This window comes from Papaver somniferum, chromosome 3 (assembly GCF_003573695.1).
Source record: "Papaver somniferum cultivar HN1 chromosome 3, ASM357369v1, whole genome shotgun sequence".
NCBI lineage: Eukaryota > Viridiplantae > Streptophyta > Magnoliopsida > Ranunculales > Papaveraceae > Papaver > Papaver somniferum.
In genome coordinates, this window is record NC_039360.1 from 219,937,762 (window position 1) to 219,958,799 (window position 21,038).

The 21,038-nt window shown below is 36.4% G+C and overlaps 1 protein-coding gene across 1 annotated transcript; it reads right to left on the reverse strand.

Moving 5' to 3' along the window:
• Positions 1-10,732: 10,732 nt before the first annotated feature.
• Positions 10,733-19,652, reverse strand: LOC113358717 (aminodeoxychorismate synthase, chloroplastic-like). Its single transcript, XM_026602367.1, has 15 exons — positions 19,473-19,652; positions 18,201-18,599; positions 17,888-18,019; positions 17,219-17,286; positions 17,065-17,129; positions 16,708-16,774; positions 16,400-16,532; positions 16,255-16,313; positions 15,348-15,468; positions 13,844-14,118; positions 13,613-13,692; positions 13,073-13,193; positions 12,897-12,979; positions 11,549-12,199; positions 10,733-11,436 (listed from the first exon to the last, which is right to left on the reverse strand). Exons 2-15 carry the CDS (start codon positions 18,535-18,537, stop codon positions 10,935-10,937), a joined length of 2,694 nt encoding a protein of 897 aa, XP_026458152.1. The 5' UTR covers positions 18,538-18,599; positions 19,473-19,652; the 3' UTR covers positions 10,733-10,934.
• Between the last annotated feature and the right edge of the window lie 1,386 nt (positions 19,653-21,038).

Below are 21,038 nucleotides of genomic sequence, written 5' to 3' on the forward strand. Positions count from 1 at the left end.
TTCGACCAACGGGATCTAGTGTACTGCGCGGGGAGCGAAACCCTAATTCTGCAAATTAGTCGGGTTTATGAGTTTTTGTGAGTTATTACAATAATTCGCTGGACTTTGTATGCTGCCATAAAAATCCTTATCTACAGAATGCAGTGTACTTTCCATCTGAGCATTTCGTGCAATGGCCTTAACTTTGGTACTTGGAGGTTCATGCTACTCCGCTGCGAGTGAACACAAATCCGTCATGCCATACTGATATTAAGGGTTCTGCTGGGGAACATGGCACAGGAAAGTACTCAGTGAGGCTTGTATTGGCGAGGTGCCAAAATTTACAGAGTGTTTGGGATGGTTTCTTCATTCTCCAGTCTGGATAAATTTCATGTAAATATATACCGAATGACTCAATAAATATGTTGGTGGAGAGGTTAGCACTCACGGCAGCGTTTCCTTGCAGAGTGACGTCAGGTACAAGGTTTTACGATTTTAATCCTAAGCTAAAAACCACCATCAACACTCTCAGGATTAAGCCACTACACAAAATTACACCTAACTTCGTATAGTTGAGACCAAGCAACTAAACTTATAGTTCACCTAGTTCCGTCTGTATTCCCACGCCTCCGACTTATAAATAAGTCACGTACTTGGAACAATTCCTTTGGTTCGTATTCCAAAAAGTAAGGGAACAACAAATCTGTTTGGTATCAACTCTCTTCAACCAAGTGATATGAGTCGGACAAAGGCTTTTTCGTTTATCTTAGCATAAACTCCTTCGTCAGGTCCTTAGATCTATCTTATGTTCAATTACCGAAGTAATCGTTTAAGATTAAGCCAACAACACTCTTAATCCAAAGAATTTTGTTGATGCCGATCTACTCAATTAATCAATCCAATCTATCACAAGTATAAACCGATTATTAATTGGATCCTCTTTTACCAAAACAATTATTGTGCACACCAAAGATTATGAACCCACAAATCATAAATCTTCAATATCTTCTTCGTCTTCAAATCTTCTTACATCTTTAATATAAACCTGCACACAATCACTTGAATCTCTTGTGATCAATCATGCACAGAATGGAGTCTGTTAAGAATGGATTATCACAAGATCGTCTTTAGAACTAACAATAGTCTAAATATCCCTGTCGACACTCTGAACTAGTTTGAGTGAATCTTATATCAGAAGAGAAGATTCTCAAGCATAAACAAACTAGGCGCAATCAGATTTCAACCACCGTTAGTTAATCAAATCAATCGAAAAACAAAAGATAAGCCGCAATTATCTAGTTTCCCATCAACGTTACACGCTAGAGCTTCTCAATCCCAAAGAAGACTTTAAACTGAGCGGTCGTAAGAGATTTCGCCTAATTAGGTTAATCCCTCTCTGAATAGGCGGCTACACCAGTAACAACACAACAAAGAGGAAGCTTGTTGTTACGAAGTATTAGTTTGCTAGAAAGGCAAACTTCAAGTACTTATATACAATGAAGTTTGGACACCAAGGAATTCCCAAAACCGAAAATATTCTCAAGATATTCATTAAAGCACAAATTCGGTTTTCATAATTCCTGGAAATGCTCTGTCCAAAAATAATGATCGAAATCTCTCAGAAAATCTAATTAGTAAATGCACACTACTAATTCTTATATTTCCCTACAAAATGAAATTAATAACCTTAATTAAAAGATTCTTAACTTACTTATGTTTCGATCCTGTGATTCTCTTCCCTTATCTATTAAGGAATAACTTTGAACAATTAAAGAAATAAACATTCACAGCATGTGTTCAAAGTATGTCGACATCCTTACTATGTAAGTTTTCTTTCACAGTTACAACCTTGAAACCGATTTTCCACACTTCCAAACAAGTTTAGAATTGGTTCATCTGACTTTCAAGAACTATGTGATTGATCAAACAAACATTCAATCACAATCATGGGTTTAACGGTTCTACCAAAACAAGTTTCGGTTCTACCTCCATGTGAGTACTGTGCATAGTCACACTAGCTTTCCAAAATTCGGTTGACTAGGTACTAGGATCGGTTCCCCACATATATATGATATCTAACTTATATGTGTTACACATGTCCATAGGATCGGTTCCCCTTTGCCTAAAAACGTGTTGCACATGTTCATAGGATCGGTTCCCCTTTCTGCTATAAACCTTGTTGCACCTCATACAAGGATCGGTTTCCCTTTGTGATGTACTGCACCTCTTACTAGGATGGGTTCCCCTTTCCCAAATTTGGTCAGACAAAACACAAACCCGGTCATACCATCTCAGGTGATTACTTAAGATCGGTTTCACTAATAAAAGTTATACCAATACATAAGTCAGTCCTTTGTGAATAGTTCTACCAAGAACATAAACATATTGGTTGTTCATAAGATATGCAATGAATAACAAAACCAATAACGCCTGGCAATTTTCTTTTCGGTTCACAAACAAGTTTATGAACTTACTTCCTTAGAACACATGTAAAACATTGTTCCCTAGGATGAAATCCTAACCTCATACCCATACATAATCGCAATAGCATTCAAATGATTATGGCGATGTCTTATCTACAAAGTCTAATGGTTAAGAAATAAACCTCGTATTGTATTCCTTAATACTATGTCTATCTAGAGTTCAAATATGCTTCGCAGTTATGTTTTCAATATGCACGACTTGAAAGATACGATAGGGAATGAAACAGTTCAAGTAAAATATCACTAACCTCAAGTGGAAGGATGATTGTTGTTGTTGTAGCTCCTTGCTTCTTCACATCTTCAAGTCTTCGAAATTATCCCAATACTTTCAAGCTAATATATACGAAGTTGAATCTAGTACATAATCAAGCGACTCTTAACATGAGTTTTGATTCACTAAAATATGACAACCAAACTTGACATACCAACGCTTGGTGGGTTCAACCGAGCTATGCTCTAACAAGATCATCTAAGGGAATCATGTGTGTAGTATCCTGCTGGGATCAGAGACGTAAGGAGCGCAACTGTACCTTGAATCAGTGTGATATTGATTAGGGTTCAACTACAGTCCAGCCCGAAGTTCATTGGTAGTAGGCTAGTGTCTGTAGCGACTTAATACAGTATGGTGTTCAAACTGGACTAGGTCCCGGGGTTTTTCTGCATTTATGGTTTCCTCGTTAACAAAATTCTTGTGTCTGTGTTATTTCTTTTCCGCGTTATATTTTGTTATATAATTGAAATATCACAGGTTGTGCATTGTATCGATCAATTAGGAAATCCAACCTTTGGTTTTTGATTGAGATTGATTGATCCTTGAACATTGGTCTTTGGTACCGTTCAAGTTTACTCCTCTTATGTTCAATCAGGCTCGCAGATTTCTATTTGTTGATTGCGGATTGAATTAAGAGTTAGAGATATTAAACTCTTATATATATTTTTCTCTAGATTGAGTCTGACTGTCTAGTTGATTCTCTAGAAAGTATCTTAGAGTAAGTCCTCTCAGATTGCCAAACGAATTGTTGGGTGTGATTGTTAGACCCCCTCATTTTCAGGGAAGCATGTTGACCATCTTTTGAAAAAGCGGGGGGTCTATTAACCACACCCAATATTTCGTTGGGCAATCTGAATTGACTAACTCTAATATAATTTCGAGAGAATCAACTAGACAGTCAGACTCATTAAGGAAATGTATCCAAGAGATATATCTTTGTTTCTCAATGTAATCAGCAAATCAAACAGATAAAATTTGTGAGCCTGATTATTATGAGAAACAACTTGAACGGTACCAAAGAACAATATTCATGTGTCAATCAATTTCAATCAACAACCAAAGGTTGGATTTACCAATTAATTGAACTACGCAAAACCTGTGATATTTCAATCATATAGAAAATATAATGCGGAAAAGAAATAACACAGACACCAAAAATTTTATTAACGAGGAAACCGCAAATGCCAAAAATCCCGGGACCTAGTCCATATTTGAACACCACACTGTACTAAGCCGCTATAGACTCTAGCCTACTACAAGTTAACTTCGGACTAGAATGTAGTTGAGCCTTAACCAATCTCACACTGATTAAGGTACAGTCGCGTTCCTTACGCCTCTGAATCCCACCAGGACTCTACGCACTTGATTCCCTTAGCTGATCTCACCCACAACTAAGAGTTGCTACGACCCAAAGTCGAAAACTTGATAAACAAATATGTTTCCCACAAAAAAGTCTATTCTGATAGATAAATCTGTCTCCCACGGAAATACCTACAAAGTTTTTGTTGGGTCTTTTGATAAATCAAGGTGAACGAGAACCAACTGATAATACGGTCTTTTATTCCTGAAGAACAACCTAGAAATATCAATCACCTCACAATAACTTAACTATATGGTAGTAGAACAAGTTATTGTGGAATCACAAAGAATCAGACGAAGAGCTTTGTGATTACTTTTTATATCTTACCTATCAGAGATAAATATCGAGCAAATATTAGAGAAGATAGTACTCAACACGGTAGATCAAGTAAGATCACAACACGCAACTATAAACAAAATAGTTGGGTCTGGCTTCAGAATCCCAATGAAGTCTTTAAGTCGTTAAACTGTAATGGTTTTAGGAAAAACCTAGGATAAAGTAGAATCGACTCTAGTCGCAACTAGTATCACACAAAAGGTGTTGTGATTAGGTTTTCTGGTTGCTAGAGTTCTCCCTTATATAGTCTTCAAATCAGGGTTTGATAACTTTGAAACAAAGCAATCAATATTCACCATTGGATGAAATCCTGATTTAAGATTCACGTTAAGTTTGATTAAAACCAAAGCAATATCTCTCCACCATTAGATGGTCTTAGATTGTTACCCATAAATGAAATATACCTTCATTTAGATATAGGTAACCGTACCTAAATGCGTATATTGAGTTGGCTCAATAACAGTTAACCGAAGTTAGCCATTAGAACACTTTTGTATTAACCATGTTCATCTTAACACTTCTAGGTCAAATGATAATCGAATAAATCTAATTGTGTTACTCATAGAGTTGTTCAATTGTTTATATTCTCATAGAAGTATACAAGACACAATTGGAGCAAAATCGGATTGATTCAAAAGAATCATTTCATGAAAATTTTAGCCATGGTTTGCAAAGATTGCATTCCTTAATTTATAACATGAGTGTGAAATCGTACTTAACCGATTTTAAAACTTAACCACATAAGTTTGCAAACGGGTACGCAAACTTAAGTTCCAGACTTGATCTTTTCCGACAGTTCGCAAACGGGTACGCATACTGTCGATCCAGACCGAATTCAGGTGAAACAATTTGCAAACGGGTACGCAAACTCAGTTCCTGGAATTTGACAGTTAAAACCGTTCGTATATGAGTATGCATACTTCGTTCCCGGACCTGAATCATTCTTACAACAATTTGCATACTACGTTATATCCAGACAATGATTAATTGTTATAAACTCCCATTTCAATCATTGAAACATTCTTAGAAGACGACAAAAGTTGTCTCACACAAACTATTAGCTTATAAGCAATTTTCAAGTGATCGAATGATCAATACGAAACATTCCGAGTATACATCAAATGACTGTCTCACACAAATTATGTAAGATATTACAAGGAGATTTTCACATGACCATCTTTTGACTTTCGTCAATAATAATGATGAACGTAGTTAAAGCAAAATGCTTTACAACACATATTTCGAGAAAGATATAACCGAGTTAAAATCAGGTCGAAATATCAAATGTGTGTAATGTAAAAGTCTATATAGCTATACAACTTAGTATCAATTGGAGATAGAATAGAATATACTTCTGAGTGATAGATAAGTTTTAGTCTTCATATACCTTTTGTTGATGAAGTTCTTCCAAGCTCTCCTCAGTAGATCTTCGTCTTCAATCGATGAACTCCGTGAAGTATAAAGCTCAACTACACATTTTATCCTAATCTGAGACATAGCTATAAGTAGACTAGAAATCAAGACTTATAGTTTTGATCACCTAAACTTGACAAACAAGCTTGAGATAGCGACACTTGCGAGTTCGACAGAGCAGTGCTCTAACAAACTATACAAAGTTGGTATTAGATTTTGTGTAGCAGCTTAATTACGAGAGTATTCAAAACTGGACTAGGTCCCGAGTGTTTCTGCATTTGCGGTTTCCTCATTAAAAAAATCTTGATGTGCCATTTACTTTACTTTTCCGCATTATAGATATTTTATTATAATTAAAGTAAATTGCACTAGTACGTTCCAAATCACTTGATATTGATCATATAATAAATCGGTTTCGGACCGTAACTATTATCAAGTGAATATCAAGTTTTCGTATTGTCTCAACTTTGTCCATAGACGATTACACTCGGTATCAGACTTATAGGTTGAAACAAAAGATTGTGGTGTATTTGGGTACCCTCGTCTTTTCAGTTTTCTGTACGGTTTTCTAGAGATAAAGTTAGAGAAACTATAGTTCTCTAAGGTTTTGAGAGATTCCATCCCACCCCCGAGGTAGAGTTTAGTGATAAAAGACAGACATTCTCTGTAGTGTTGAGATATACATCGATGATGTTGAGAGAGTACATCATAATGGTTTGAGGGAAAACGATTCGTTAAAGAAGTACTCGTTACGAAGATGTATAAGACATTGTTTAGTGAAGAGAAGATCATCTTGTTTGTTGATTGTGGAAGATACATCGTTGGTGTTGGAAGAGACATCATTTAAAAGGAGATTATCTCATTATATGAGATAAGTATATAATTATCTCATGAGAGTTATTTTAGGGTTTATGATCAACACAATGTTGGATCGTAGTTTGTTGATTAATTCTTCAATCACTGAGTGTATAATTATCAATTTGGTGGTTCCATGATAAAGAAGATGTCGTAACCATTTTGGTGGATGTAGACAATATACACACATTTTGTATATTGTTGAACCACGTTAAATCTTATGTGCTTTACTTACTACTTCGTTTGTGTTTGCATCTTGTTTATCTTTCATTCTACGTCGATCAGAAGATCTAGTGTCTTGCGGGCTAATCCGAATTGGGTTTCCCCAACAAGTGGTGTTGTTATTTTGGTATTTCCCACAAATTCAACACTTATTTTTAACCAGAAATTTATTTCAGAAACAACTCTTTCATAGTTATAAAGGAAGCAAGAATTACAACTTCTTTAATAGCAATATACTTTCTTTTTTCTTAATAAAACACTTCTTCAAAGCTTTCATGATTCAGAAGATTAACACTTCTCTAAGCCGACTCTGATTAATTCACTGATACTACAAAACCGAAGAAAATGCTCCATCATTTCCTGCGTTGCAAAAACAACATCTCGAAACCATTTTGAAACATTTTTTCACTTCAAATTCTCCTTAGTAGGACACATACTTCTTTTTATCTTCCAAATGCTGCCATGAGTAGTTGGAAAGGCATCATGATCATCTTTCTACCAATCTTTACTGATTTTATTGACAAAATTACCCTTAGATTTTGTAATTTAAATTCATATTACTCTTATTGAGTATGTAGAAATTCATACGCTTTATGTCCTTCCCTAAGAGTTTACAAAATAACTATTGCAACCAAATTGAATCTTTCTACCAACTTTGTTCAAACAACTACAATTCTTAGAAACTTTGTTGGTATGTTCAGGGAAGTAAGAACAACATGAACAACAATGCTGAATAAGGATGTGGGAGAGGTATTAGCTGCATTGCAGCATGGAAATGGAAATACAACTTGAAGCATCCACTACCATCGTTGAAGCAAACAACAACAGACACATCTGGTTCACCACGGGCTTTCTGAACAAAGATATAATTAGTGTCTCAGTCTCTTAGAACAAAACTAACAACAAAGTAAATCTTCACAAGTTTACATTAGAAAAGTTTCTTGTGAAAAAACAAAAAATTTACTAATTTATGCATCTATTATTAGCTTTGGAAATTATAAACAACAATAAAATATATAAGCAGATGATGTTCATTTGTAATGGAAAATTCAACTATTCCACCCTCCACACGTAATAGTCAAGAAGGGTAAAAATAGTCTTTTAACAGATTTGGATTTAAGCGGATTCAATAGGGTAAGAAATTCGATTTTCCATTTTCCCTCAAATTCAATGGCTTCTTCTCCTCCTCCACGTCGTTCTTTCAGGGACTTCACTCTGGCAAACATGATAGATTTTATCGACCTCCAACTTGATGAAACCAATTATCTTTACTGGAGATCCAAGATGGAATTAGACCTTCCAAGGCATGATATGCTCCAATACATCGATCCAAAGGTACCAATTCCTCCAACAGAAGCCCTAGATTGTATCACAAACAAATTAATCCCAAACCCTAAGTATGAAGAATGGATCAAAGTTGATCAATATATACTTTTCCAATTCATTAGAACCATAAGTGAACCTGTGATTCTGAGTCAAATCAGTGGATTCAAAACTTCTCGAGAAGCTTGGCTTCATTTAGAGAAATCTTTTTTCGACAAACACTCACTTAGGGTTCCTGAACTTCGACATCAGTTGTTAACATTAAGAAAAGGTGATGATCATCGTGATGATTACTTGAGACAAATTCGGAAAATTAGTAATGTTTTAAGGTTCGTTGGACATTCAGTAGATGAAGATGATTTGGTTCGTTTTGCACTCGGAGGATTAGGCGAAGAACATGAGGATTTTATTCAAGGTATTTTGGCTCGTCCTCGCCTTCCTGCTCTTTATGAATTGCGTGAGCTTTTAATCGAGGAAGATATCATATGATTATTTAATGCTTTTACTAGGTTTCTTAGTTTGTACTAAGATTTTTCTGTACACATGAAATGAATAAAGCTTTATGGGTTTAGCATGATTATGTTTATGGGTTTAGTTGGAAAAAGTGTTCTTGACCCAATTCTGAGGTGCATTCCGGATAGAACAGACTAAAATGAATGGTTGGTAAGATTTTGCATCCGTGGAAGAGCGGAAGAGCTGATCTTTTTCAGGCTCTTTTTGGTCATCACAATCTTGCACATTGTTTTCTAATAAACTAATAAGACATTTTTCTTATAAACCTAAAATTTTGTTCCTTGTTACGCTCACACAAATGAAATTGAACATTTGTTCTTATTCTTGTGGATCAAACTTCATCGAAGGTACACTGATCTGACCATAGAGTGCATAACACTATACTAGTGGCATATATGGAGATTTTTTTTATGGTAGTCAGGCTGCTCATTGGCATACTTATGTTCATCAAACAAAAAAAACTTCATTCATGCTTAGTTGCTTACAATATCAGATACAAAACTAGTCTAAGAAACCAAACAAGTAATATAGAAATGTCCTAGGTTTGAGACTCATGGCATCTCCTGTTTAGAAAGGAAACTTGATATTTGAACTTCCCTTGTACTATCTTGGGAAAAGTATGTTGTGTCATGGTGTCAGACCTGTAGCGGCCAGGTCCGATACGGCTAGACAAGGGAGTTTATGGTAAATAAGAACTCTGTGTGACAAGATGAGTTTGACAACTTGGGACTGTAAACATAAAAACCTGGTCGGAAAGAATGGATAGAGTTATAAGTAGAAGGGGGAACGCAGATGTCTACACCGGCTTTTAACTTGAAGACAGTTGGTGCTTGTGATCAAACTTCTTTTACCCAGACACCTTAGGATTGCCTCTGCGAACGGGGTCAACCGCAGGTAATGAATATGCTGCCAATTGATTTCACTTCACTCAAGCTTTAGCTGACATTCTCAATATTTAAATTGTTCAAGAGCTATGGGTGGTTGTGATCAGATGTTAAATCTGTATTTAGAAAGTTTCCCCATATCTCGACTCTGAAGGACAAGCATCTGGAACGTATTATGCATTTCTTCATTGAGGAACTTGGTCAGCCTTGAGGACATTTTGTCAAACGCGGGGTTGCTTAGTTACAACTTGGAGAAGGGTTTGAGACCTCCGCATCAGGTACTGAAAATATTAACAATAAGGGGTTTGGTGGAGTCAACACGAACTCTTTAACATCTTCTTACATGTTAGACAAGATGTTTTTGGGGAGATTAGTTCAATTATCTTTTGGGGCTCATCTTATTTGGTGATGCAAGCTCCCCCTCCCTCACACTCTCTCTTTTGCAGTTCAAATGATGCTCATTCTGAATTATCTATTGATGCCCAAGTTTGTTCAGTTGTGCAAATTTTTGAATTTCAACTTGTTCTTTTATGCTTCTGCCGTTGAAATATGTCTGTGTTTACTCTTCTACTCCTTTATCAATTGTAACATCAAGTTTTGTTATATCGAATAGCTGCCTGTAGCATTCAGTAAAGAGCTCGTAATATGAAGTACTTATGCATGAACCTATGTCATGCAAGGCTGTTGCCCAGTAATCTCGTTATAAATTACTTCCTTCTGTGCTTGAAAATGAAGTGATTCATTTCTGCGTCTGTCAATACGGCTGATGACAACTTAAAACATATTCCAAAGTCATTTGGTTTCCACTCATTCATGAAATGAGCATTTCCTTGCTCAAAATTACTCTCCAGAGATGGCTTTCTCTTATTTGTTAACACACTGCCTTCCCTCCATGAGTTGGTGTTAATGTTAATACAGATCAAAAACTTAACTAGGTAAGCAGCCTTCTGCTGCAGTCTTAACAAAACGGAATCAGATAGTTTTTTCCTTCCCTCTTTTGTGTATCAAAAAAGAGAACTGACCAACTGAGAACCGAACTCCCCCCTGAATCTATCAATATCAATATATACAATCATGTTCGTAGAAAACGGTATGCAAAGCAATGGTAAAGCCCTTCTTTTTCATTCCAAAACCTTGAATAATAGTTTATTGTACATTTTAATTTTACAACTACTAATGAACCCATTTTGGATCCCTTTGTTACAATGCCAAAATCCCCATAAGGGAACCATAAAAACACAATATGAAAAATAAAGAATATGGGGAAAAACTCTAAAAAACATATTGAACTTGCTTTACTCGTGCGCACTTGATTTTCTTTGGAATTCCATCACTGTCTTCACAGGTGCCTGTGTCTTCAAAATCATTTCATCGTACTCATCTTCTGGCTTTGACAGAGAAACAATTGCTCCTCCTGCTCCAACAGAAGCTTCACCTTCATGTATGACAACTGTTCTTATTACTATATTCAAGTCGAATGTTTGATTATACGAGAAAAAACCTATAGAGCCAGAGTAAACACCCCTTGCACAATTTTCAAGAGAATCGAGAATTTCTATCGATCTCAGCTTTGGCGCACCAGTCATCGAACCTCCTGGAAATGCAGCTCTGACACAATCTATTGGTGTCAAATTTGCACACTTCTCCCCTCGAATTGTACTCACTAACGTGTGAACAGTCGCATAAGACTCAACCTCCATTAACCGGGGAACATGAACTGAGCCAGGTTCACAGACACGACCAAGGTCATTTCTTAATAGATCAACAATCATTAGATTTTCGGCTTGGTCCTTTTCACTGTTGAATCGAGAGTGAGAGAGAGAGCAACAAACTTATTAGCCATTGACCAAATTACTTGTGATCCTCGCGATAAATATAATTTCATCAGATCAAACTTTAAACAAGTTACCTGTGCTGCAGCTGTGATTTAAGCTGTTCATCCTCAACGGAATTCAAACCACGAGCAACCGTGCCTTTGATTGGCTTTGCTTCCAACGTACCGCGTCCATCCAATTGTAAAAACCTCTCAGGGGATGAACAGCATATAGATAGATTCTCTTTGGAAAAATTAAGCCAAGCAGCATATGGAGCCGGATTCTTCTCTCTCAAACTCAGGTAAAGTCCCAGAGAGTCTATATCGCCTGTTTTCTTTCTCATTTGAGTCGTCAGGCACAATTCGTAGCTTTCTCCGTCTTTGATGAAATTCAAACACGTCTCGACATCTTTCATGTACTGGTCTTTTGACTTCTCGGCATGGAACCCCAACTCTTGTGGGGTTGGGACGTCTGACTCTGAATTCTTCTCCTTCAGCTTTTCCGTAGCTGCTGTTTTTAATCTTAGGAGCTTCTCCTCCGTCTCATCCAGCCATGATTTACTGTTTGAATTCAATGCTTGTCCTAAAGTACTTTCTGGATAAGCAATTTCGTGTATTGATAGAATATATACATCATCATTACGGTGATCAATCACGACCATATTATCCACAAAGAAAAAACAAGCATCGGGTGTTCGTGATTCATGACAGTTGGATGCCATACCGCACTCAGCTTTAAGACCATACCTGTTTGATAGGAAAGGTAAGAACAAAGTAAAAGATGATAGCTGATGCTATAATGTAGACAGTTTGTGTACAGGATGAGTAGATCCGCTACGGTCACAAACATGTTTTAGTTTTAGGCATTTAGCTGCTTCCTTTCTTTTTCGGTAACATTCCTGACAGCTTTTAGCTGTCAGACTGTAGAAAACAGAATCAGCAGCTTTAAAAAACATGGACATTTTCTTTGCTGGGAAGTGGGAACTATCACTCTCAGGAGGACAATGATTCCTTGTCTTCTTTTGTTACCCAAGAATCAAATCATGGAATAGAACTTTAAATGACCTAAAAATTCATGTCTTAAGTCATTTCCACCTGTGTCAACCTCGAGGTCTTTGAGTTCCACTCCTACATTTTCTACTTAAAAACCAGAGGGACGTGACTAGAAGTGTTCAGTATATGGATGTATAGCAGTGTTAAAGAAAATGACCCCAGAAAAGAATATATGCTGAGTCTTCTCAAAAGTTCGATTAATATGTCTATAGAAAACTAAACTACACTCTGTTGGCAGAAAACATAGTAAAAAGGTTCTTAGAAAGTTAAAGCCGAAACTGCTGCTAAATAACGAGAATGAAATACGTAGTATAATTTGGTGAAAATTATTGTTTTCAAGTACCTATCTTAAATTTATTTGATATCTGCATACTAAAAGTTAAGCACTTACCCAATAAAACCAACATATCCACCACAGAAGTCAAAAGGTAATTCTTCATAATCTTTTTTTTCATAACGAAAAGAACGAAGCTCCTGTAAGACATGTCAAGAGAAGAATTACACATCAAAACTCGCCTTTCATTCTCCAAAAATGCTATGGTTCCAGCATAAATAAACACATAATACCTTGTCCAAAAAGTCAAGAAACCCATTTTCAAGAAACTTGTTTTCCACAAATCCATTTGCATCTTCAATTGATAAATAACCTCCCGATTTAGCATTTATATCACTGGCATGAGCACAATATCTGTTAAAAAATATAAATATTTTACATAATACTACCTCGGCAAGAACTTAAACAGTGAAGCACTACAAGTACGAAAATTATTGCATTTATCAAGATTATAATCTAGACGGTGTGCTTAACTTTCTTCTTTTCTTTCAACTGAGAAAAACCTAACAAGTTCCTTTTCTGCCTTGCGGGCGCAAAAATGGCATTTGAGCCATTGCATTAGCCCATTCTGCATCCGAATAAGTCTTGCTAAACACTCAAGGTTATCAGATCAGACAAGTTTTGGGTGAATGCATGGCCAAATACTGGACAACTAACTGAACCTGATAGGTTACTAAGCAGGTTCCAAATGTATGAGGTATCATCGGATATACAAATGTCAGACCCTTTTTATTCCAAAAATACCCATTGAAAAGAAGCAGACACAATTTCACCTTTTGTTAGATATTCTAAACGTGATTTGCTTCCACAGAGTTCCACTTTTACCCCCCATAAATGAAAAGCGTGCCCTTCTCTGTAAATAAAAATAAGGTAAAATGAGTAATCAATACCAATGTAGCTAACAACAACAGAAACACATGAGCATCATAAACAACCAGTCAAAAAAAATACATCCTCGTAGAATTATCGTGATAAGAAAACATTTGCTTAGCAAAAAGGTAAACCTGTTCTACTGAAGAACTGTCCAACCAAAAGGTGTTTTCTGCTTTCCCATCTCCAAACAACTTACAGAATATAGTTTTTGCTCCACCAACTTGACTAGCCAAGCGATCCAGTTTCTTCCACTTCAACTTAAGAAACCGTGCACCAATGCTTTCGTTCACAGGTTTGCACATACTTAATGTTTTTCCCGCCTGCACACCGTTCACTAACGGCTTACTTTTAAGCTGTTTTCCTCGGAATACTCGACTTGCACGAGGCAACTGCATCTGCATCCATGCTAATCAAAGTTTTATTTAACAGAGAAACAAAAGAAGGGACAGCTTCGGCATGTATAATATCGAACATCTGACTTAAGGAGTAATGTACCGCTAACTTAAAGACTTATATGAAGAGCAAGAAGATCCATGTCGAATCTGTGTGGTGCGGAACAGCACGCACACCACTACGCTATAATCAGGGAAATTTGATGCAATTTGCCACCTCAATATGGGTCTAAGTCGGGAATTTGAATGAAACCTCCTATATTTCAATCCTATTATATAGTTCGTGTAGGATAAGAAATAAATGCCATTTCACGAATAGAAGCCTTAGTGCAAACAAATACAAAACATGGTACCATTATATCACATATATAAAATGTTACAACCATTAAATAAAACCAATAAGACATGTCTCATTCTTTGGATTCACATTTCAGTCATTTTTTTAAACAGATCATCATATGGTTGCCCCCCTGGTTTTGTTTGTTTATACCCAAATTTAATAAATCATAGTTTCCAAATGACATGTTATCCTAATCATCTATTTACAAAAAAATTAAGATGAAGAGTAAAAGGAAAAGAAGAAGAACATGTAAAGAATAACATTCCAAGTAAATATGTTAAGTCTACTAAATTTGTTTTTCACAAAAATATTATTTGTATAATCAACGTGACTATTTCCAGCACATAGATCACATGGTTATAAATTTTAGATTGGACTAACCTATCGTGATGGTATTCTAGTCATAAGTAGATCAACGTCCCAGAAAACCAGCCATTACGTCCCACATAGATGATATGGGTGTTCGGGTGCTACCGAGAGTGTCATTTGTGCATGTCAACAGAACTTACCACGTCATAATAAGTAAACTAGTGAACTAGTATGATATTTATGGACTACGATATTGTCTTTATCTGAATGGTTAGAGTATGTTTATGTTTGTTACTGTGTCTATTATGTGTTTATATCTAAAAGGTAACGAAACTATTTATATTCCAAATCACGCAAGAACCACACAATCGAATGGACAATGGTAACAGGTCTTATACCTAACTGAACCAAAAAGAGGGAAATTATATTCTCCAAGATGTAACTCCAATGTCTACAAACATGCCCGTGTTAACTAAGAGGTACATGAACAATCAATTTAATGAATACAACATCCCTACATAAGTTAAGGTGATGTTTACAAACAAATATCATAGTAGCATCATTACAAATGAAAAATCGCAAGGTTTTTCTTACCATTATCGTGAATATTACTTTTAGAGACTGGGAACAGCCTCGACCAGTAATCCATTGTGATCCTTCTGAAGTTTTGAAATATTTGCCTCCCGTGACATGTAGCGATGCTCTCAGGATGAAACTGAAAGGTCAGAACAACACCAAACCATGTAAAGTAGCACAAAGCAACAGCCAGGAAAACACACACATAAATAGAGCTTTTTCATGAGGCTACTACCTAGCCATAATGAACCATTGGTGTGTGCACAAAAGACTTGGATCTATTATATTGACTACATGAAGGACTTAGAGCATTGTAAAATAATTACAGGAACCTAGAACGAAGACAAAAAAAAACACAAAAAGTTTTAGCTGGGAATCCTATTTTTCTCTGTTATTCTTTTCTTCTTCGTTAGGGAATTACGGGTACCAAAAAGAAATTCAGTTCCATGCGAAATAAACTCGGTTGGCTCATATGTAACGATAATGAATCCTTTTGTACAGCTTGAATATATATGATCTAAATCAACAAACTATTTCATACGCAGATCTTGACAGTGTTCAATTTCTGCAAATAAGTTGATTTCATTTACTGGAAAGATAATCGTATTTAGGTTATAATTACTCGTAACTTCTTAAAATCTGTTTTTAAGCTAAATTATTCAAACCAGAGAGCTCAAATATAGTTTTTTAACCATTAGTTCCAGCTAATGCTGATATTTTTCATGAGTTTCATTTCAGTGTTGCCACAGTGGGAATATAAATCTATTTGCGAAACCAGCAAAATTAGAAACTATGCCAAATATTGTTCGTGTTCTATAGTGATATTGAGCAAAGCGCGCGCGCGTGTGTGTATGTATGTATGTATGTATATATATATACATACATATATATATATATATATATAGAGAGAGAGAGAGAGAGAGACCTGCACACCGTAATGAGGCCTGGTAGAGTGCCTAATACCCATGATGAGTTTTGCGTTCTCTGTTTCAGGATTATTAAAAGATCAGAATTTCCAATTTAACATTTGTTCTAGCGGATACACAAAGTGAGAGAACAAACAATCTGACCTCCAAAAGAATTGGGGGTAACCTTCTGGTTCTCAAGAAATGAAGTTGTATTTGCTGAAGAGCTCCAAGCTATAGGAATGAGTTCCTTTGGGAGTGAATGCGCATCAATTACAAGAGAGTGATAGCGAACAACCTACTTGAAATCATAATAAGATGGATGTTAAGACCCAGAAGCCATATCAAAATAATGTCAAATTTTGCTAAAATGGAACCATGGAAACTGATATAGAGGGCTAAGCATTTCTAATTTGGATATAGAATTTTCTATTATAGAATTAAGCTGGTTTACTTACAAATGACCAACTTACCTTGAATCCTGAATTGCGTCCAGAAGGAATTTCAAGGAACAGATTACATCCGGTGTGTTCAATTTCACTGAAGGGACAAGGAGCGTGTTGTTAAATACTGAACTGGAAACCAGTTACAAACTTAACTTTCTAGAAAATAGAAAACTTCGCATCAAGTATGCTATGCTACAACTGTGGTACAAAATCAGTTAATATAGTTTGCTAGTTCTGACAATGGAAGGAAAGTGAGGCCAATAATAATCTTAATTGTGCTAACTGATTTGCCATAAGAGCATATTTTACGCATTGGACCAAGACTAGCAAAAGATATGGGAAACCAAAGAAATGATAAATAAACCATTAAGAGACTAAGGATACCTCAAACGTCCGTGGACTGGTTCAGGGGCGTGTATAACTCGCGCGCCATGGACATATCCCAAGGCCTGTGGAGTAAGATTGTTATAAGGACACCCGTGCAACACAATCGTTAAGCTTTTCTGCGATAAGATTGAAAATATATATGAGAACAGACCTGGTGACCTAGGCAAACACCCAAAATCGGTATATCCTTGCACTTTAGCAGTATCTGCAAACATATTCCTGTAAAATCAACCATAATCATTCATGTTACTTTTAGAAAGTTTTACCAATATATATGTTTTCTTGTGCAGTAACAACAGACATTGACCTACGATATCCAAATGTTTAGCAGCAACAACCATAATCAATAAAGCCACATAATGCATGTGTGTCATTTGCCAAGACGATCATGAAACTCGACATGTTCTAAACTGAATGATTCTGTATATGCAATAACAAATTCGAGCAAGGTTAACATGTCAACAACACGGACTGTCTAGAAGGAAATTGAGTAGAAAATTACAATTTCATGCCGAATAAGCTCTTTGGTACGCAAGTTCTTAGCTGGTATTAGTATATTACTTTTTGAGTCTCTTTTATATCCATTATATTTAACTATGAGACCTACCGCTGGTGCGCGAAGCCTCATGCAGAATAGCATTTCGGCACCATATAGTACAATTCAGAACTCTGTCGTAACCCAGAGCAGATGAATGCTGTTGTCTATTCGAATAATCCATTGGATTTTCAGGACTCCTACGTCAATGATTTATGACACAAACTATAAATTACGCTCTGAAAGAAGAAGAAACGGGTGTTTCTTAAGTCTCACTTAACTAACCTATGTCCGCTGGACACATCGGAGATCCAGGCCCAGGTGATATGACAATATTATCAAAAGCCTTTTCTTCATACAAGTAATGCTGAAGGAACTCCCATGTCAATTCATCATTATGCACCACCACTGGAGGAACTGGACAGAAATAACAAAATTGACAAGGAAGAATTATTATCACAAAAACGATTTTCCAACGATCCAAGGTCCCAAATTTAAGAGACAATAAAGGAAGAAGGGAAGGTTAAGGTGTGTGTGTGTGAGTGAGTGAGAGAGAGAGAGAGAGAGAGAGAGAGAGAGAGAGGGAGAGAGAGATTACCTCCATTGATGACAGATAATTCTTGGTATATGTTATAGGTATAACTATCATAATTGTCAATTAACAATGTTCTCACGTATTTCGTTTTCTGAATGCCCTCGTCCTTGTGATATTTTTCTCCCATGTATGATTCTTTTACATGTTCAGGCATCAAAGGCCGAGAAACACCCACCTTTCCTGCATCACGACTCAAAAGCCGCTGACGGTTTTGCTTATTAGAACTACCAAGCCCAACAAAACATTTTGACACAGGCAATTTTTCATTTTTGTGTTGTAGATTCTTTGAACAAGGATAAGAGATTTCTGATGATGAGGAGGATGCCAAACTGATGCTCATTTTTCTCTCCCCGGGGAGAAAAAATGATGGATTCTTCTGTGAAGCTGCTACAGCTTTATTTACTGCACATAGCAAATTACACAAGTTAAAGTGAAAACTGCGAACATAAGTTTACCAATCATCTTTTTAATACAAATTTTATGTCTCGGGTACTTAAAAGAATAAAAAGAAATAACTAACCAATCAGGTAGATCCAAGAAACTAGTTTCAAGAAATATAATAAAACAACAATGTCAGTTACTATTTCGCGCATCATGCTTAGAGGTTAATGTTGACATATTATGAGGGTTCAGTATCAATTTGTGCATAATTGATTGGAACCGGCTACAGCAATGACAAAATAAATCAAAGTACTATGAAGCAGCTACTTTGCATTATAACCCAGGATATCAAATGTGTTCTTCGCTAAGCTTGAATAACTAATTGCCCAAGCACGAAATTTCTCAAACGAGCTCTTTTCCTTCATCTGTTCCTATGCAATTTGATAGACTTGTTCAGATCAAAACTTCTCAACTAAAAACATCAAAATCCAAGTAAACAAAATCTTATGATGTATATGCATACAAATTGGAGTTTCCTTTGAAACAATTTATCAAGCACAATATAAGCGAAGCTTAAACAGTGTATACGTTAAACCCATGGATGATAATTTGTATTAAACAAACACTATCATATCATTATTCGATTCAATATACAGAGAAAAACAAAAAAACGTTAGAATACATAAAATCGGTAAAAAAGTACGACTACCAAGTAACCAAAGAACAGAAACCCTGTAATAAGAATGAAACAGAGTGAAGATAAATCCATGTCGGTTTTAAGATTGAATCGTTGATGGAAATAGATCAAAATCTTAACGTGGGCATGGATAAAATTTGATCTATAAAAATGGGTTTTGATTCAAAAATAGAATTTTTTTCAGAAGATCTTCTTACCTGAATGAAGATGGCGGTATTTTGTTGTTTTCCGTTTGTGGAAGGGAAGTAAAGCTGGTTCTTATGTAATAATTCTCTCTGGGTAGAATTTAATTAATGAAGAGAAATACAAACTTTTTCCTTTCCTACACAGCCAGGAAAAAGAGCAGCCTATATTTCTTTCCTTCTAGCCTCCCACTTTTCTTTTCAAAAAATGAGTGCTTGTTGGCCCAAGATACATGAGATCCATAGATTCTTGAGTAGAAGTTGGTCCCTCTGTTATTTTTTCTTCTTGGGTTTTCTTTTTTAAGGCTGCTGCTGCATAGGGTGCTTGGATGCGCTTCAAAAACAAAAGTTAATCACAGAAATCAGAAGTAAAAAAAAAAAAGTGTTTTAAAACTAATTTTGAGCGAAGGGTAAAATGATCATTTTGGCTAAATTTTGAGGTTAATGGTAATTTTATACATCGGCGATACAAGCAGTTATTTCGAAGCTTCCTCAATGTCCACGGTAAAAATGCAGTTCAAAAGATGAGGCTCAGCAGTCAGCAAATAAAGAAGGTTTCGAAAATAGAATAATACTCTCATCGTCAAAAGACGAAGTTCGACCCCGACCTTAACCCTTGTCGCCAAAAGACGACGATCATCCTTCCCTCAGCCCTCGCTGTCACAAGACCAAGTTCATCTTTGATTGCATCCCTCGATGCCTAAAATTCAAGTTCAGCCATGACTACAACCCTCATCATCAAAAGACAAGCTTATCCCTAACTTCAACCCTCGCTACGAAAAGACGAAGTTCATCCATGATTTCAGTCATGATCGTTAAAAGACGAGTTGGGCCTCAACCTCAATCCTGGTGGCCAAAAGAAAAGCTCAGCCTTAGCTTTAGCCCGCGTTTCAAAAAGACGCAGTTTAGTCCTCATGGATCAAAATCAACTCTCACGAGAGACTCAGCCCTTGGTCTGCTAGGCACTTATGGCCATGATTTTTAGCATACGTCCTCGCGAGACACGCTGGTCATGATGCCACAATTCCTAGCATACGTCCCCCAAAGACACATTAGGATTTAAAGACTCATCAAACTTCCATGGATGACCATGAGCATGAGCAGAGACTTATTGTCTCCAGTAAGTACGACATGCGCCCCTATGTGAGATCAGATTGATTTCGAGTACATCCCCGCGAGATACAACTAGTCATGTCCACTCTAGATCATGACTCTTCTTACCTGGGCCTCATAAATGGTTCCTAGAACATCCCCGCGAGATACACTGACCATTCTTCCCTTGAACCTCATGATAGACTCCTTGAACTTCCTCTTGAGATACACTGATCTTGTCTGCCCCTTGATATGGAAAAAGTCATGATTGACTTTTAGAACATCCACGCAAGATACTCTGGTCAAAGACAAATATTCCATAGGTCTCACTGAGACCGTCACATAAGGACAAAAGATATTATTAGCCTCGTTATCATTCCACCGAACTGAAAGAGACTCAAACTCTATATAGAAAAGCCCTAGCCGAAATTACAAGCTCTGAGCAATGCAAGCTCATTTTAGGGTCTTGTACGATCACAAGGCTCGGGC